General features: G+C 34.6%; 5 protein-coding genes and 1 long non-coding RNA gene across 9 annotated transcripts; 2 read left to right on the top strand and 4 right to left on the bottom strand.

The window, feature by feature from the left end:
• Positions 1-23: 23 nt before the first annotated feature.
• LOC100878713 (uncharacterized) lies at positions 24-1019 on the bottom strand. The gene is made up of 3 exons (XM_012290836.2): positions 608-1019; positions 484-536; positions 24-358 (listed from the first exon to the last, which is right to left on the bottom strand). Exons 1-3 carry the CDS (start codon positions 623-625, stop codon positions 232-234), a joined length of 198 nt encoding a protein of 65 aa, XP_012146226.1. The 5' UTR covers positions 626-1019; the 3' UTR covers positions 24-231.
• A 134-nt stretch (positions 1020-1153) lies between these two features.
• Positions 1154-4504, bottom strand: LOC105663217 (uncharacterized). The gene is made up of 4 exons (XM_012290835.2): positions 4324-4504; positions 3940-4138; positions 3629-3684; positions 1154-3573 (listed from the first exon to the last, which is right to left on the bottom strand). Exons 2-4 carry the CDS (start codon positions 3961-3963, stop codon positions 2091-2093), a joined length of 1563 nt encoding a protein of 520 aa, XP_012146225.2. The 5' UTR covers positions 3964-4138; positions 4324-4504; the 3' UTR covers positions 1154-2090.
• An 80-nt stretch (positions 4505-4584) lies between these two features.
• On the top strand, positions 4585-8002 carry LOC143264151 (uncharacterized). The gene is made up of 2 exons (XR_013037669.1): positions 4585-4699; positions 4770-8002. It is a non-coding gene; the product is annotated as an uncharacterized LOC143264151 (long non-coding RNA).
• Positions 5636-7289, bottom strand: LOC105663216 (uncharacterized). Of its 2 annotated transcripts, none has more exons than XM_012290831.2 (3): positions 6952-7289; positions 6502-6555; positions 5636-6347 (listed from the first exon to the last, which is right to left on the bottom strand). In XM_012290831.2, the coding sequence occupies exons 2-3, from the start codon at positions 6535-6537 to the stop codon at positions 6084-6086; spliced, it is 300 nt and encodes a 99-aa protein (XP_012146221.1). In that variant the 5' UTR covers positions 6538-6555; positions 6952-7289; the 3' UTR covers positions 5636-6083. The 2 variants fall into 2 exon arrangements, with proteins under 2 accessions (XP_012146221.1, XP_076386103.1); XM_076529988.1 differs by lacking the exon at positions 6952-7289 and adding an exon at positions 6805-6936.
• LOC100876138 (palmitoyltransferase ZDHHC3) lies at positions 7418-10050 on the bottom strand. 2 transcript variants are annotated; one of them, XM_003705574.3, is made up of 7 exons: positions 9711-10050; positions 9373-9539; positions 9079-9264; positions 8862-8998; positions 8695-8779; positions 8415-8627; positions 7418-8335 (listed from the first exon to the last, which is right to left on the bottom strand). In XM_003705574.3, the coding sequence occupies exons 2-7, from the start codon at positions 9451-9453 to the stop codon at positions 8174-8176; spliced, it is 864 nt and encodes a 287-aa protein (XP_003705622.1). In that variant the 5' UTR covers positions 9454-9539; positions 9711-10050; the 3' UTR covers positions 7418-8173. The 2 variants fall into 2 exon arrangements, with proteins under 2 accessions (XP_003705622.1, XP_012146223.1); XM_012290833.2 differs by having other exon boundaries at positions 9785-10050.
• A 363-nt stretch (positions 10051-10413) lies between these two features.
• Vps26 (vacuolar protein sorting 26) lies at positions 10414-14106 on the top strand. 2 transcript variants are annotated; one of them, XM_076529983.1, is made up of 6 exons: positions 10414-10755; positions 10869-11012; positions 11183-11577; positions 11655-11755; positions 11925-12136; positions 12210-14106. In XM_076529983.1, the coding sequence occupies exons 1-6, from the start codon at positions 10753-10755 to the stop codon at positions 12477-12479; spliced, it is 1125 nt and encodes a 374-aa protein (XP_076386098.1). In that variant the 5' UTR covers positions 10414-10752; the 3' UTR covers positions 12480-14106. The 2 variants fall into 2 exon arrangements, with proteins under 2 accessions (XP_076386098.1, XP_012146224.1); XM_012290834.2 differs by having other exon boundaries at positions 10421-10755; positions 11655-11761.
• The last annotated feature ends 299 nt before the right edge of the window (positions 14107-14405 follow it).

Genomic DNA, 14405 nt, shown 5'->3' with positions numbered 1-14405 from the left:
GGAGAGATTGAAAGACCACTGTACAGAGTTGAATTCATTTATTAAAATTGACAGAACAATAACAGACTTTGTAACAATAAATTATTAACCCTATATTTGATACATCTACTCCTTCAATAAATTATAATACTGTTTGAATATTCAATTGATGGACACTATTCTTTGGACTTTAATTTACGATACACTGTATTAAACAGAGTTCTATTGTAAATTACGAGCAAGAATATATTTCTACTTTTCATCGGATTTATCGTCTTCTTTCGAATCCTTGTGATCGTAATGTGGTATGACAACGTACACCGTGTGCGTGTGCTTCATGTTCTTCACTCGATAAGGCACGTGGATAATTACTTTCTTTCTGTAAGGAAGAACATTAAATATAATGTAAAAGAATATAATATAATATATAATATAATCTAAATGTAATATAAATATAATATAAAAGAATAATTTAAAATATAGACTCCGCTTATTGGTACTCACGATTCTGCATGTGGTTGCAGCAACAACAAAATTGCCAACAGAGCAACGGTACACTGAAACAGAACAGATTTTCTTAACAAACGAAGAAAGATCATTTTTGTCAATAATTAAGGCGCTTTCCTACCAAAAGTTTCCTGCTCATTTTGGAGATAACTCAAGATTGCCAGAACGTTTGCCTTTGAAATGCACTCGAGGAGCGAATACTTTCTGCGAGTACCGCGTCAAACCTTTATATACTGCTGAAATTAGCGAGGCGAATCATATTCCACCAAACTCCGCCCAGTGTGCAAGGATTTAATCTCAGTTCTCTATGCCTTCTCTGCTTTCCACCGAACTTGGATATTTACATCTCGAGTCATGCAATCCTATAAACTTCAGGGTTACCTATAAAACTTTTCGTTTCTAGTATTCACATCGATTCACTCTCATTATCAGATCGTATCGAATGATTCTTCGCTTAGGCAGCTGTCCAGGACCTACAATTCAACTATCTAGAACGACTCGACAAAAAAATTAATTTTATTTCTGTCAGAATTTTGTCACAAATTTCTTAGTAGGCTAAAAATTGCTATTTTTTATTGCCTCACTTTGATATTTTTTAAAACATGTAATTGCAAAAGTGCTACAAATGAGGATTTCAACTTCATCTTGACATTGAAGCCCATCAACTTTACCTCACTTTGGTATTTTTTAAAACATGTGATTCCAAATGTGCTACAGATTTGAGCTTCATCTTGACATCGAAATCCGTCAACTTTACCTCAGTTTGTTATTTTTTAAAACCTGTGATTCCAGCTGCAGCTGAAGTTTCGAACTTCATTTTAACATTGAAGTCAACTTTCTCTCACTGACATCAAATTATCGTTCACAACAAAACGATTTCCTCATGAAAATTCCAGCCTCCGAACGCGACATATAATTTCTAAAAACTTGAATAGCTCTATAAATATCGCCGTCGCAAAAACACAGAATATTTGCAAAGAGATCGATGAATTCGCTGGCAAAAACATTGTACAGACAGCCAGAGAGTTTCTAACCACTCAGAAGTAGCCGAAGAACTGACTGCGTTCAGGAAACTGCACGTTTTGTTGCAGTTGCATTTCTCCGCGCGTGAAATGCACCGGACCATGGATCGTAGTGTTAATTAACATTTAATTAGCGAGAAGATCGTCATTAGGATAGAAAGTAAATAAAAGACCACTGATTGATTTATGTCTTCATAAACTTCATACTCTTTCGACTAGATTCTAGATTCTGACGAATTTCAAAGATGGAAAGTCCGATTTGATGACATAAGAGTATCGTAAGGTAGCCAGTACGAAATTATTAGCAATAAATGTGATTTCTCTTCTTTACAAAACACACTAATTACAGCATTCAACCTAACATAATATTTTTATTTTCAATCATTAGAAATTCAAATTTGCGATCAAAGACACAGCCAGATATTTTCAACTTTTATTCATCGAAATTTCTTTTCCATAAATTCGTATTGGAATAACAGTACATAAATTATTATCGTCTAACATGATAAAACGGAATATAAATCAGAGTTAAAGCAACTCCTTCGTCAAAAACAAATGAAAAATATAATATTGAACAGCCCTCTATATCGTTCTCGAGTCAGTCGAGTTCGATTGCTCCTTCGTTAACACAGGCTTCACGTTCCCAGGCTCCGTAGATGACTCGTTCTGAAAACGTTGTCCAAAATTAGGAAAATATTCCTTGCTGTCATCTTCGTTCAATCGTGTCTCGTTTCTAACCACGTTTGTAATGTCATCAATCTTCCTGTTGACTTCCGCCCTGCTCTTTTCCGCTCCTTTCCGATCCTTTTCGTTCGTCCCAATTTCCTTCCTCCTCACTTGTATCTTCCTAATCACCCTAACCCCTTTGGAAGTAGGATCTTCCATAGGTTTAAAACCTCCATCCTTGTCGTCCGAAACGCTTCCGTCCAAGTTCAGATACCTCATCTTCTTGCTGACAAAATCGAGACTGTACTTCGGAGGACTCTCAGAGGTAAATTTATTCTCAAACTGATGCACATTGTAATCCTGCACGGGGACAAAAGGATTTTCCGCCTGGAAGTCTGAAGCGTTGAACGGGTCATGGAAGTCCTGGACGTACTTCAATCCAGGGTCCTCCGTGCCTGGCTGGTACACCTGGTTGAAGGAATCCTGATAACTCAGTTCTTTAATTTTCCCGTTTGGTTGAAAATTCCAATCAACTGCATTGTTTGTAGATAATGGCGAAGGTTGGTACGTGTTCGTCAAATTGCTGTGGATGTTCACATCCACACCATAGGTCTTAGGTACATTCCAGCCGCTTCCCAGGAACTTATGGCTCACCAAAGGCTTCGAAGCTTGAACCTTATTGCTGGAGGACAGGAAACTGTCCGAAGCAATAGACGCAACGACAGGATGTTTGCTGAAGCTCACTAATTCGTTAGGAGACACGAAGGACTCGTGAGCGATGGCGGGCAAGATTTCAGGGTGCTTCGCTAATTGAATCGGAAGAGAGATATCCTTGCCGATCGGAGATTCCGCCTTGGTGACCGGCGAGTGGGACACGAATCGAATCACCAGGTGATCGGGAAGCACCGGGTCCAGGAGTCTGACGTACACTTTGTCTCCCACTCCGGGGAAGTGGAAAGGACCCACCAGAGGACCCAACGTCTTCTCAGTCCCGATTAATCGCCGTATCATATCAATAATCGAGTCCAATACGCTTTTGTTCTTCGTCACACGAACGATGGGCTCGATGTGGATCTCCTCTGAGATTTTCGGTGGTCCGTGCACTGTCTCTATCGTTTTAGTTTCGCTGATGTCGAACGATCTCCCTAAACGGGACTTTTTGGCGCGTCGGTGAAGCTGTCTTCGGTGACGAGTGTTTTTAGGGCGATTTGACTCCCTTAGTCTGAACGTGGCGAACCGACTGGTGCGAATTCTGGGTCTTCTGTTGGGGAAATGCACGCTGGCGTCGATTTGTGAGCTGAAGGATCTTAGCTCTGGTTGGAGGGTGGTGAACGTTATCGGTGTTGTGCTGATGTTCTCTATCCTCGGTGGAGACAGGTGGTTCTTCGGCTGTGATCGTCTGAATTGTAAAAAAATGTGATTCTTTGAACTTGGAAGGGGTAGAGGTTACTTACCTTCGGGGTCGTTCGGTCTCTGCACCGATCAGGGTCGATATTAACGCAGCACAAATCTGCAATGAACAAACGGTTAGTTAACGATAGGACATTCTAACGATAAAAATATCAGAATTTAATTAACGGTTAGAACTTTAAAACCATCACTATTCTTTACAATAAAATTGATTGATCCACCATAACTGAATATCACAAATGTTCACCTCAACCGACAAAAATTTTCATAGCCATCACTCGCTGCATATTCCAAGAGTCTTCGTAATAAATTCGACCGATTCTCCAGTGCCACATCGAATAATCGATTCACTCACCGTGACCACACGCGCGATCCTCATCTCGCTGATCGCGTCAGGTCTCACTAGATCACTCGAAAGATCCAACTATGGGGATTGATGTCCATCGACGACGTCTTTTAAAGGTTCCCAAGGAGCCGCTATCGCAAGCGCTGTTAAACTGGACTCGACAACATTGTTTTGCTTGCACACGTGCCACTGGCGCTGTCGGTTTTCTCTGACAAGAAAAAGAAAATGATGTTACCTATTCTGGTCGAGTCGCGAGCAATTGAAACCCGCCACACTATCATCTTCTCTGATACGTATGTGACTGAAATATTCGATTAATTCGCGGCGTTCTCTTTGTGACGCTATTGGAAATACTTTTGTGAAATTTGAAAAGTTCATGCAGCAGATTCTTACGTGATGGGGTGTACACTTATCGAAATTGTCCCGAATTGTTAGTGAATTTATATAGACAGTAGTGAAAATAGACAGTTAATGAGAGCACGATGGTTAAAATATTTGAAGGGTAGTTTTGGAAGAATAATGTTTGAAAGTACGATGTTTGCAATGTTGATAAAAGCGCGGTCAAGAATGACTGGCAGTGCTATGACTTTTCATTTCCATTTATACTCGGACTGTATTTCGTGACTTGAAAATGCTAAATGTATAGTACGAGCGGAGAGAGAGACGCGATCTCGATGAAAGTGAATTTTCCGGCGTGGAATCGCTTTAATTGGTAGAATCAGTATGCAGCCTGGAGATACGAGCGCAAGGAATCAACATTGCTATTTAAGTAACTAATATCGTTAACCTTAATTCATCGGTAACGAAAGTAAACGATCAAAATTTCTTGTTTGAAGCAGCTGAGCGGCACGCATCCGATCAGACCTGTTCATATATCAACTAATTGACGTTGAAATGAAAGCAGCGACGAACTTGTTCTGTCCATCTAAGAAGTCGCGCCGTAAGTGGAACCGAAGTGCGGCTATTAAAAGATTCGTTAAAAAAACATGACAAGTAGGTCAGACTAGATACATTTCGTAAAAACTTTGTTGAACTAGAGAAGTGCAATTATCGCATGAACGACGGTGTCGAGCGTGTACAAAATTCTTGAGGAGAGAGGTAGACCTTATAGAACTTATAAACCTTATAGAAATATATTCATAGTTCCTTACAAATTAAAATTAAGATTTGTAACTTCTCTGATACATATGATAATTAATAGTTTTATATGATGCAGTCTTAAAATTACGAAAATTTTATTTTTTTAATTAATGCGTGATTTTAAAGTGGAACCGCCATGGCCATCTAGTGTAGAGTCTATAAACTAGCGAAACTGAAATTCTTATTTTTTTGACAAATTAACAGTTTTCAACTATTAATAACGTGTATAGAATGTTTTAGGATCAGAGTAGATTGCAAATAATGGCCTCATGATATGTTGGAAGCGTTACAATTAATAATTATGAAAATTATAAATTGTGGATGTAGGAACACCATAACCACCTAGCGGTCAGTAGGTGATACTAATCGGAGGATATTTTGTTTGATTACACTTTTTAGACTTAGAAGTTGAGTCAATAATATACTAATTTATTATGTGTTTAAATGGATGTACATTTATAGAAGTATATACTATAGATTCTCAAACGCTATATAATTAAAATGTTCAAAAAACAGGGCTTCCACCTAAGTCTGATACAAATATGAGAACAAATAACAAATGAGATACAAAGTACAGTTAATTTTTATTTGTATTACAGCTTGCATCGATATAGATACTAAAAGACAAAAAACCCAAAAATAATACTGTAGAAATCATCCACTTATGAAATGAATCCATTATCTTACCACTAGATAGCACAATACTGTTTTTAAATTTGGCGGTCTTTCAAAAAAAGAACCCCCATAGAAATTTAAGGGTTGTACAACTTTAACTCTCTAAAGACTTACAAAATTGAAACCTTTAAATTTTCCGATTATAATTTTACAATTCCCTCTGCTATTTTGCTTAGTTTCAAAGAATTTTTATAGTTTGACCATCGAAAGATACTTAACAAATAGAACCATGTTAACATACATATACTTATATGTAATACATTTCACTTGTTAGACGTTTCTAAATCTATAATAGGAGATATTGCGAATCGATTAGACTTCAAAGAACCCATTATAGTTTAATTGTAATTAAAACGACGCTTTCCATCGAAACGGAAACCGTATGCAGCACTGTTGGGCGCTCCAACAAGAGCGGGATTCTTGTACTGGTGAAACGATCCATGAAGATGCGGTGGTCTGACCGCATTTTGTTCCTCCTCCTGCGATCCCTTCAGATAAAACGCTTCGAATTGTCCCTCAGGAAGTAGAATGTCCTTCAGCGATTTGTCGTTTGGGTCGTAGGCACGCGTGTTCGCGGCCAGACAAATTAAAACGAGCAAATTCTGTAATCATAAATGTTGTATAAAGTCAAATCTATCGTTTGAAAGGTGATCATTAAACATATAGAACGCCGCGCGAAGTTCGAGATTTTAAATAAATATTATAAAATATATCATGCTTAGCAATCGAAGAGTACAATAAATTGGAGAAACGTACCATGAGTAAGGTAAAAATGTTCAGAGCCATCCTCATTCGTTTTCTCTCGTAACGCTGAAATAATTAAGAAACATGCACGTGTGCATGAAAAGAATTATAAAAAGAAATTTCTCGCATCGAAATGTTTACAAACATGCGTGAATCGTTAATTAAGGTATAAATCAGTTTTATATCGTGATAAATTTATTTGTTCGATAAACAAGAAGCTTGAAGAGTTCTAAGATCAAGATAGAAAATAGGAAATAATAAATAAAGCGAGTTGGAAGAAAATCTCGAAGATTAATCCGATGAAACTAAACATACCTAATGGATTAATTCTGCTTTTACTTTATCAATATTTGTTATGCGGCGGAATCATTCCGCGGAAAGAGAAAAATAAAATATTTCGATATTAATGTATCTCTGCAGGAAAAATATTGTAAATATACCAGTTTTCAACTCGAAACTTACCAAACAGTTGTAGCAAAAGTGAAAGCCGCTCGATCGACCATACACAACACTACGGAGAACGTTTCTTCTACTTGTACACGTTTGTCGACCTTGTCACTGTTAAGCGCTCCCCACACTGAAGAACAAGAGCAACTTCTGAAGGTCCGTGGAAACGGAAGTCGATGAAAGTGGAAAACGTGACCTCGGTCTTCGCCGGCAGCATAGATTGCTTCTTTTTATTCTTCTAACTCTTCAACAACTTCTTTACACCGCTACGTTTGATAAAATAACTAACTCTTCGTTAACGACACAAATTCAACTTTCCTTCAAGTTATCCTTAAATAGAGTCCTTAATAAATGAAGACCTTAATAACCTTTGAGAATGTTTCAGATTTCTTAAAGACCTAAAAACAACATTTCACTTACGAGGAAATGCTTGTATAGCTAGATTCTACATAAATTGTATAAAACACAAAGACAATACTAGTAAAAGTAAGAAACTGTACAATTTATTTATACAAAAAATCAGGTATCCACGTGTAAATACAAAATCGACGAAGAAGTAAATAGAATGAAAATATATGTTTGTTCGGAAAATAAGACGTTATAAAAAGCTTGTTAGTATCGCAAATAATCGGACGTTCAACATTATTGTCTGTTTTAAGCTGTCGTTAAAAAATAGAAATTATATTAATCTTTGTAACGCAATGCGAATAAACTAGTTTCCTTTGTTAATGGAATACACTACTATCACAATGTGCAATGTACTTTATCTAAACGGTGCAAAACATCGATCGGTTGCCAAATTTATCAAAACTCATGATGTGAAATTAATGTCTTGTTCAGTATGTTCATTATCGCACATATTATATCTTAAAATGCATGTTACATTGGTACAATAAATACGTTGCGGTGTATCATGAGTAAAATATTTGAAAACATCTGGCATTATCACAATACAATGATATCGGTACACTAATATACAAGCTTCCCGGGAAACATACGTAGTTGATGTATGTTTGCGAATTCACAAACCTTTATATTTTGATAAATAAAATATACATTAAATATTGATCATTTTTTAGCTACTTCTTAGAGTGGTCACGACAAAATAAGAATGTTAGGTAACAGTATAAAATTACAAATATTCTGTTCACTTGCACATGAATTCATGATACGTCACAATTACATTATATTTACAAGTATTAAATATCCCTGGGATACAACCACGTACCATTACATATTACACTGAATACAAATAAGAATCTAACTTTGTTTTTCCCTTTGGAGGCGACGTAAAAGGCGAGAACCAAGCGATAGAAAATCTCCCAAATACAGCTTGAATAGATTTCCATCTGCTATTGCGAACCCATCTCGCTTCTTCCTTTTTAAGTTGTTCAATACCCTGTAATCGATATTAACAAAATTTAATCGATAATCGTAAAATTAATAAAAATTTGAAAAGTGAGATAACATGTACTTACAGTTTCATCGTTCCAAATTGCCTGTAATTGTGTCCCCAACATTACAGCGGTAAAAATAGCAAATAAAAGAGCTTCAAAAGCCAAAAAAAGTAACAATACCACAGTTGCAGGTGGACTAAATGTAGAACACTCTTTCCACTCTTGTCTCACACAAGTTGTAAATTGTTGTATACATAAAAATAAAGATTGCAATGACATTCCAGCAATGTAGAACTGAAATATATTTGGTCAAAATGGATTTTTTATACCACTTTTAATTGCTATATGCAATGAAGCTTACCGTAAATAATACAAAATATTTTTGATTATTTTCTCCGACACAATTGTTAACCCATGGACAATGATGATCCATTTTTCTAATACATCTATGAACAAATGATTTATATATCCATTATCTATATTTTGCTATCTCGAGAATTATAATCAAGATATTTATTATAAAGTTACCTTTGGCAAACAGAACAATGATGTGCTCTATCTGGTTTAATAGAACAACACTTTGGACACTTAAAAATAACCTGACCACCCCTAAATCCCATTTGTTCTATCATTTCTTTAGTAGCATTCCCTTTGGGAACAGCACCCTATACATATAACATACTTTCTTTTATTCACCGATGACTACATTTCCACAAAACTGTTTGAATATTATCCGTTTACTTACTGGATCTGTGAGCATTGTTCTTAGATGAGATGCGAAAGCTAGGAAAGTTAATAATTGAAATATCACTGTGTGTAAACTAGAATATAAAGTGTTTATTGTAGGTATAAGAATCACTGCCATTACTACAAATTCTGCATAAATTATTAACAACCATGTTAAAACTGCACAGATAATACCACATATATCCTGCAAAAGATAATAAAGTTAAGAACGAAATTCCACAAAAAGTAAACACAATATTAGTACACTAAACTATCGATATAAAAATCAGTGTAGTGAAACACTGAAACATACTTTAATGCACCATAATCTTCCACCATAACATTTATTATGAACATCTTTTTCTCTATGAAAAGACATGTAATCATAATCCATGTTTTGCGCCTATTTACTATTTTCTTGGTTAATAATAATGCAAAGGGACATCAATAATGTTTACTAACATAACCATGACTCTTTGCCTGCAATAAAAAATCGACGAAATCATCAGTGAAAAGTTAAACAATATTATAAATAATAATAACAGCAAATTTATAGGAAGTTAATTTTAGTAAGATGAACTTTGAAAGATGAACTCTGAATCATGAAGAACTATTATAACCTAAGAAATAAGTATTGAATTCAACACCTACACTAATGATATATCTATCAACTTTTAGTTCAATTTTCTTCATTATGATATTTTTTATGCATATAAGATGAACACCTGCTGATAAAATTGATTTTTTCCTTGTCACCTCTTCAGCAATTATGCCGAGCATGGATGTTCATCCACAAAGTGTTATGTTAATAACATATCTAAAACCTTCTCCAAGTATTTAACAATCGCCTCCTCATAACGGTTCAAACCTAGTGTTGTACAGTAAATGAACCGCAAATGGAACTCGAGTGCGTTATCACATGTAAAGCGAGATAGTTTGATTTCTAAACGTCATCAATAATCGCCATTGAAAGATTTGTTACGAACACACCTGATATGTATTTGGTCGGACAGGGGTGCAATGTAGGCTTCCTTTTGCTAAAAACTAGTTTAAGGGGAGGACCCTCCCATCATTTGCTTTCGATTTTGGAAAATCGAATATGTGAACTTAAAATTTCCAAGTTTCCAAATTTTTCAAATTCCCAAACTCCAAAATCTTTGAATTTTTAAGTTCCAAATTTTGTAAATTCTTAAATTTGTACATTTTCGAATTTGATAATGTGTCAATTTAAAAATTTGCCGATTACAATCCGCACAGTGGGGCCTCTTTCCCCTACATTGCCATTTTCCCTAGGGAAGCCTACCGTGCCCACTACCGTATCCCCCAGAAATATTTGCGACCCGAGTGCATCGTGTTATTCAATCGAGATCAAGGAAAGTTTAATAAGTAATAAGAATGAACTTAAAGGATACTAGATACTACCGGTTCTAACATCGTCTGTTGTATTCTTGCACGCGACTGCAAGTTTGACAGTACATATTAGGGGTGGGGGACACAGTGCGCAGCCATATTGGCTACTTGTGACTTTTGGGAGGAAGCAAGTAAAAAATAACCCAACTTTTCTCGTTTTCAAGTGAAAAAAATGTTACATTTGAGGATTTTTCATTGATTTCACACGTTGGTCTTGTTAGCGCAAACATTATTATAACAAAACGTGTGATCATTTATACAGGGTGATCCTTTTTTACGAAAAATGGTATGTTACTTTTTGATTGATAAATTCTCCGACTGGAAATACTTGATGAGATCGTTATGACAATTGATCGTTTTTGCAACGTTTTTCTTTTATTTTTTTTATATTTTTTGTAGAGTTTCTTTGGATTTGGTCAGTCGGCCGACATAGAGATCACTTTGGATGGTGCAGAGACCAGGAAGACTGCAGACATTAAATCGGAAGATGGCAAAAAAGAGCGCCACTTGTTATATTATGACGGTGAAACCGTTTCTGGGAAGGTAAAAATTCTTTTTGAATGATCAAAGAAAGTATGAAACAAAATGTACCAACAAGGAGTGTGATGTATATTTAGTACCATCGAAAACTTCAAATGTTCAAGCGTAAACTATAAGCTGAAAGTTGACTGATTTATCTGTCACACGTTATAATTCATTTTTGTTATTTGCAGATTAATATTAGTCTTAGAAAGGCTGGTAAATTGGAGCATCAGGGTGTGAAGGTAGAATTTATTGGACAAATTGAATTATATTATGACAGAGGAAATCATCATGAATTCACAAATTTGGTTAAAGAATTAGCTAGGCCAGGAGAATTAACTCATAATACAGTGTATACTTTTGAATTTGCAAATGTGGAAAAACCATTTGAAAGCTACACAGGATCCAATGTACGGCTAAGATATTTTCTCAAAGTGACAATTGTTCGAAGACTTAGTGATATCGTTAAAGAACTTGAATTAGTTGTGCATACTCTTAGTTCCTATCCCGATATGAATAATCCTATTAAAATGGAAGTTGGAATTGAAGACTGTTTGCATATCGAATTTGAGTATAATAAAAGCAAGTGAGTTACATTGTCATATTAATACACATTTAATAACAAGTTTTTATACAATTATTAATTTGTATTTATATTTTTAGGTATCATTTAAAGGATGTTATTGTTGGGAAGATATATTTCCTTCTGGTTAGAATAAAAATCAAACACATGGAAATTGCCATAATAAAACGGGAAACCACAGGTTCTGGTACTGTATAATTAACATATAAGTAGCTGTAATATTCTTTGTTATAATTTTAGTATTATTATAATTCCTAATACACTCTTTAGAGAAAGTATTTTATTTTCCAGTTATTTATTTTTTTACAACTTATTAATTCAATAATTATAATTAGAATACATATTTGCAGGACCACATACATTTACGGAAAATGAAACTATAGCAAAGTATGAAATAATGGATGGTGCACCTGTTCGTGGTGAATCTATTCCAATAAGAGTGTTTCTAGCAGGGTATGATTTGGCACCCACAATGCGCGACATCAATAAAAAGTTCAGTGTTAGATACTACCTTAATTTAGTTCTTATGGATGAAGAAGATCGTAGATATTTTAAGCAACAAGTAAGCTGCGAAATGCATCTGTACACTGTTAATCTTTATTGGACAAAGTACTACAAGTATATCTTTCTTATAGGAAATAACGTTATGGAGAAAAGGCGAGAAAAGTAGAAAATCTCAAACTGCTTCACCACATATGCCATCGCATTTAGTATCGGCAGAAACGGGATTCCCACAAGGAGCTGCTCAAAATGGTCCACCATCCGCGCCTCCGTCAATACAATCAGGCCAACTGCCATCCGGTAACATTACCAATGTAGAAGATACACCAGCTCCAATAGAAGGCATGACGCGCGAAGAAGGAGATGGTGAAGGTGAAAAAGAAGTTAATCCTGAGAGTAACTGAATTTTTGTAAATGAGGCAGTTACTAAAGTCAATGGAAGTTTTTACTAGTTCAGAGAATCAGTAACAACTTGGAGGAAATCGCACGGAACTAGTAGTTTCAAATGGAACTCTTGTATTGTAAAGAGATATTGAATTTTAGAAACAGCGAAGAATTAAAACGCCTGCAAACAAAGTTGTAAATATTTTGGATACCTATAAATAATGCGGGTGAATAAATCGACTAAGTAGCCAATTACCGATCAAAATTTAAAATTATTGAGATTTATAGGTAACGATCAATGATGTCTGATGGGACAGATCTAAAATGGTTAAACAAAAGATGTTACAGAAATTAATAATACAGCCACGTAAAATGAATATTTATAAACGGACAGTTTAATAATCGAATATTAATCAGTGGTATATCCTTGAACGGCATCTGAATGTTACAGTGTTCTGAATATTTTATACAAACTTATTCTGTGTTATGCGAACGATGCCTTCAACCACTAGATTATACTTAAAATTCGAAATCTCCTGTATGACAAATTTATGTCATACTAGAGTTTTATAAATCTGAAATGAATATACATATACTCACAATGGCTGCCCTATTTTAATCCATTCACCTAGTCTGCAACTAATATGATAAAGGCACATTAAAAAATGCTTGTACATTGTTATCGAAATAATTTACGATAATACGTGATTTTTTTAATATAAAAGTTTTTATTAATATTTGCAATACGTATGATTAATAATTAATACGTATGATTAATGATTAATACGTTAAGATACGTGCACATATTGTAACAACACAATATCAATAGTTCTGTCCCAACTATAGCATAACTGTATATACAAATTACTGAATTGTATATGCCAATTAATTTTTTAATAGAATTTTTATGCAAGATTCATGATACAAATCATTCTAAGAAATGTATGCCTTAGTATGCCTGCTCAATTTTAGCATGCCTTTATTGATATAAGAGTGGACTATGATAGATTAAAAATTGGGATGGCCCAACATGTATTTATAGATATATACATACATATTGCAATATGTGTGTGGATATATACATGCATATATATGTATATACATATACATATGTATATATATATGTATTTGATTTTTAATGATAGCAGTAGTTAAAAACTGGGCTATATATACACACACACATTCATACACAAATATCCACCAACTATTGTAATACTACTGAAAACGGTAAAGAACTAATAAAAAAGTAAGAGGTTCTGTCCAGGTGGAACTGTGACTGTTACCACGATAGAACTTATACCAATATGAAACAGAATGCCTGTCGTTTTGTACGATTCTATGTTAACACCGATTGACTGTGAAAGAAAAAAAGATAAACACCAGTCAATCGCGTGTATTTTGAAAATTTTGTTTCGTATAAATTAAAGTTTTCATATTTCACACCTTTGTTATTTGTTGACAAAAAAAAAAGATATATGTGTAAAAGAGAGAAAGCAAAACTATTTGTGAATTATTTGACATGTCAAATATTGTATATACATATACATATTGTCATACAATACAAAAACTAGTTGTACATTTTAATGCCCATATAAGTATATTATATTATATACAGTGTGCCTTTGTGTGCACGTATATTGGAAACGATTACTTCACTTATGCATATACCCTTCCTATTGTTTTAATTAACATATATATAATCGTGAACTCTTTTTTTTTTTTTTACTATTTATAACTTGTTCTTTTTATTTAGTAGACTATGTCGGCATAGAAACTCGGGCCATGACAATTTACTGCATTTAAATGTAATTAATTTTATGATAAATTTACGGAAAGTGAAATCGACTAATTAAACGTCAATTAAAGCAGCCCCAGCTTTCTAAACTAATTCCTTAATTAACATACCACGTGCCATTTTTTCCTTCTTTTTTACATAATTTCATTTA

Source organism: Megachile rotundata, chromosome 3 (genome assembly GCF_050947335.1).
Source record: "Megachile rotundata isolate GNS110a chromosome 3, iyMegRotu1, whole genome shotgun sequence".
NCBI classification, from domain to species: domain Eukaryota; kingdom Metazoa; phylum Arthropoda; class Insecta; order Hymenoptera; family Megachilidae; genus Megachile; species Megachile rotundata.
The sequence above is the reverse complement of the archived record's forward strand: the minus strand, read 5'-3'. Positions and strand labels throughout refer to the sequence as shown.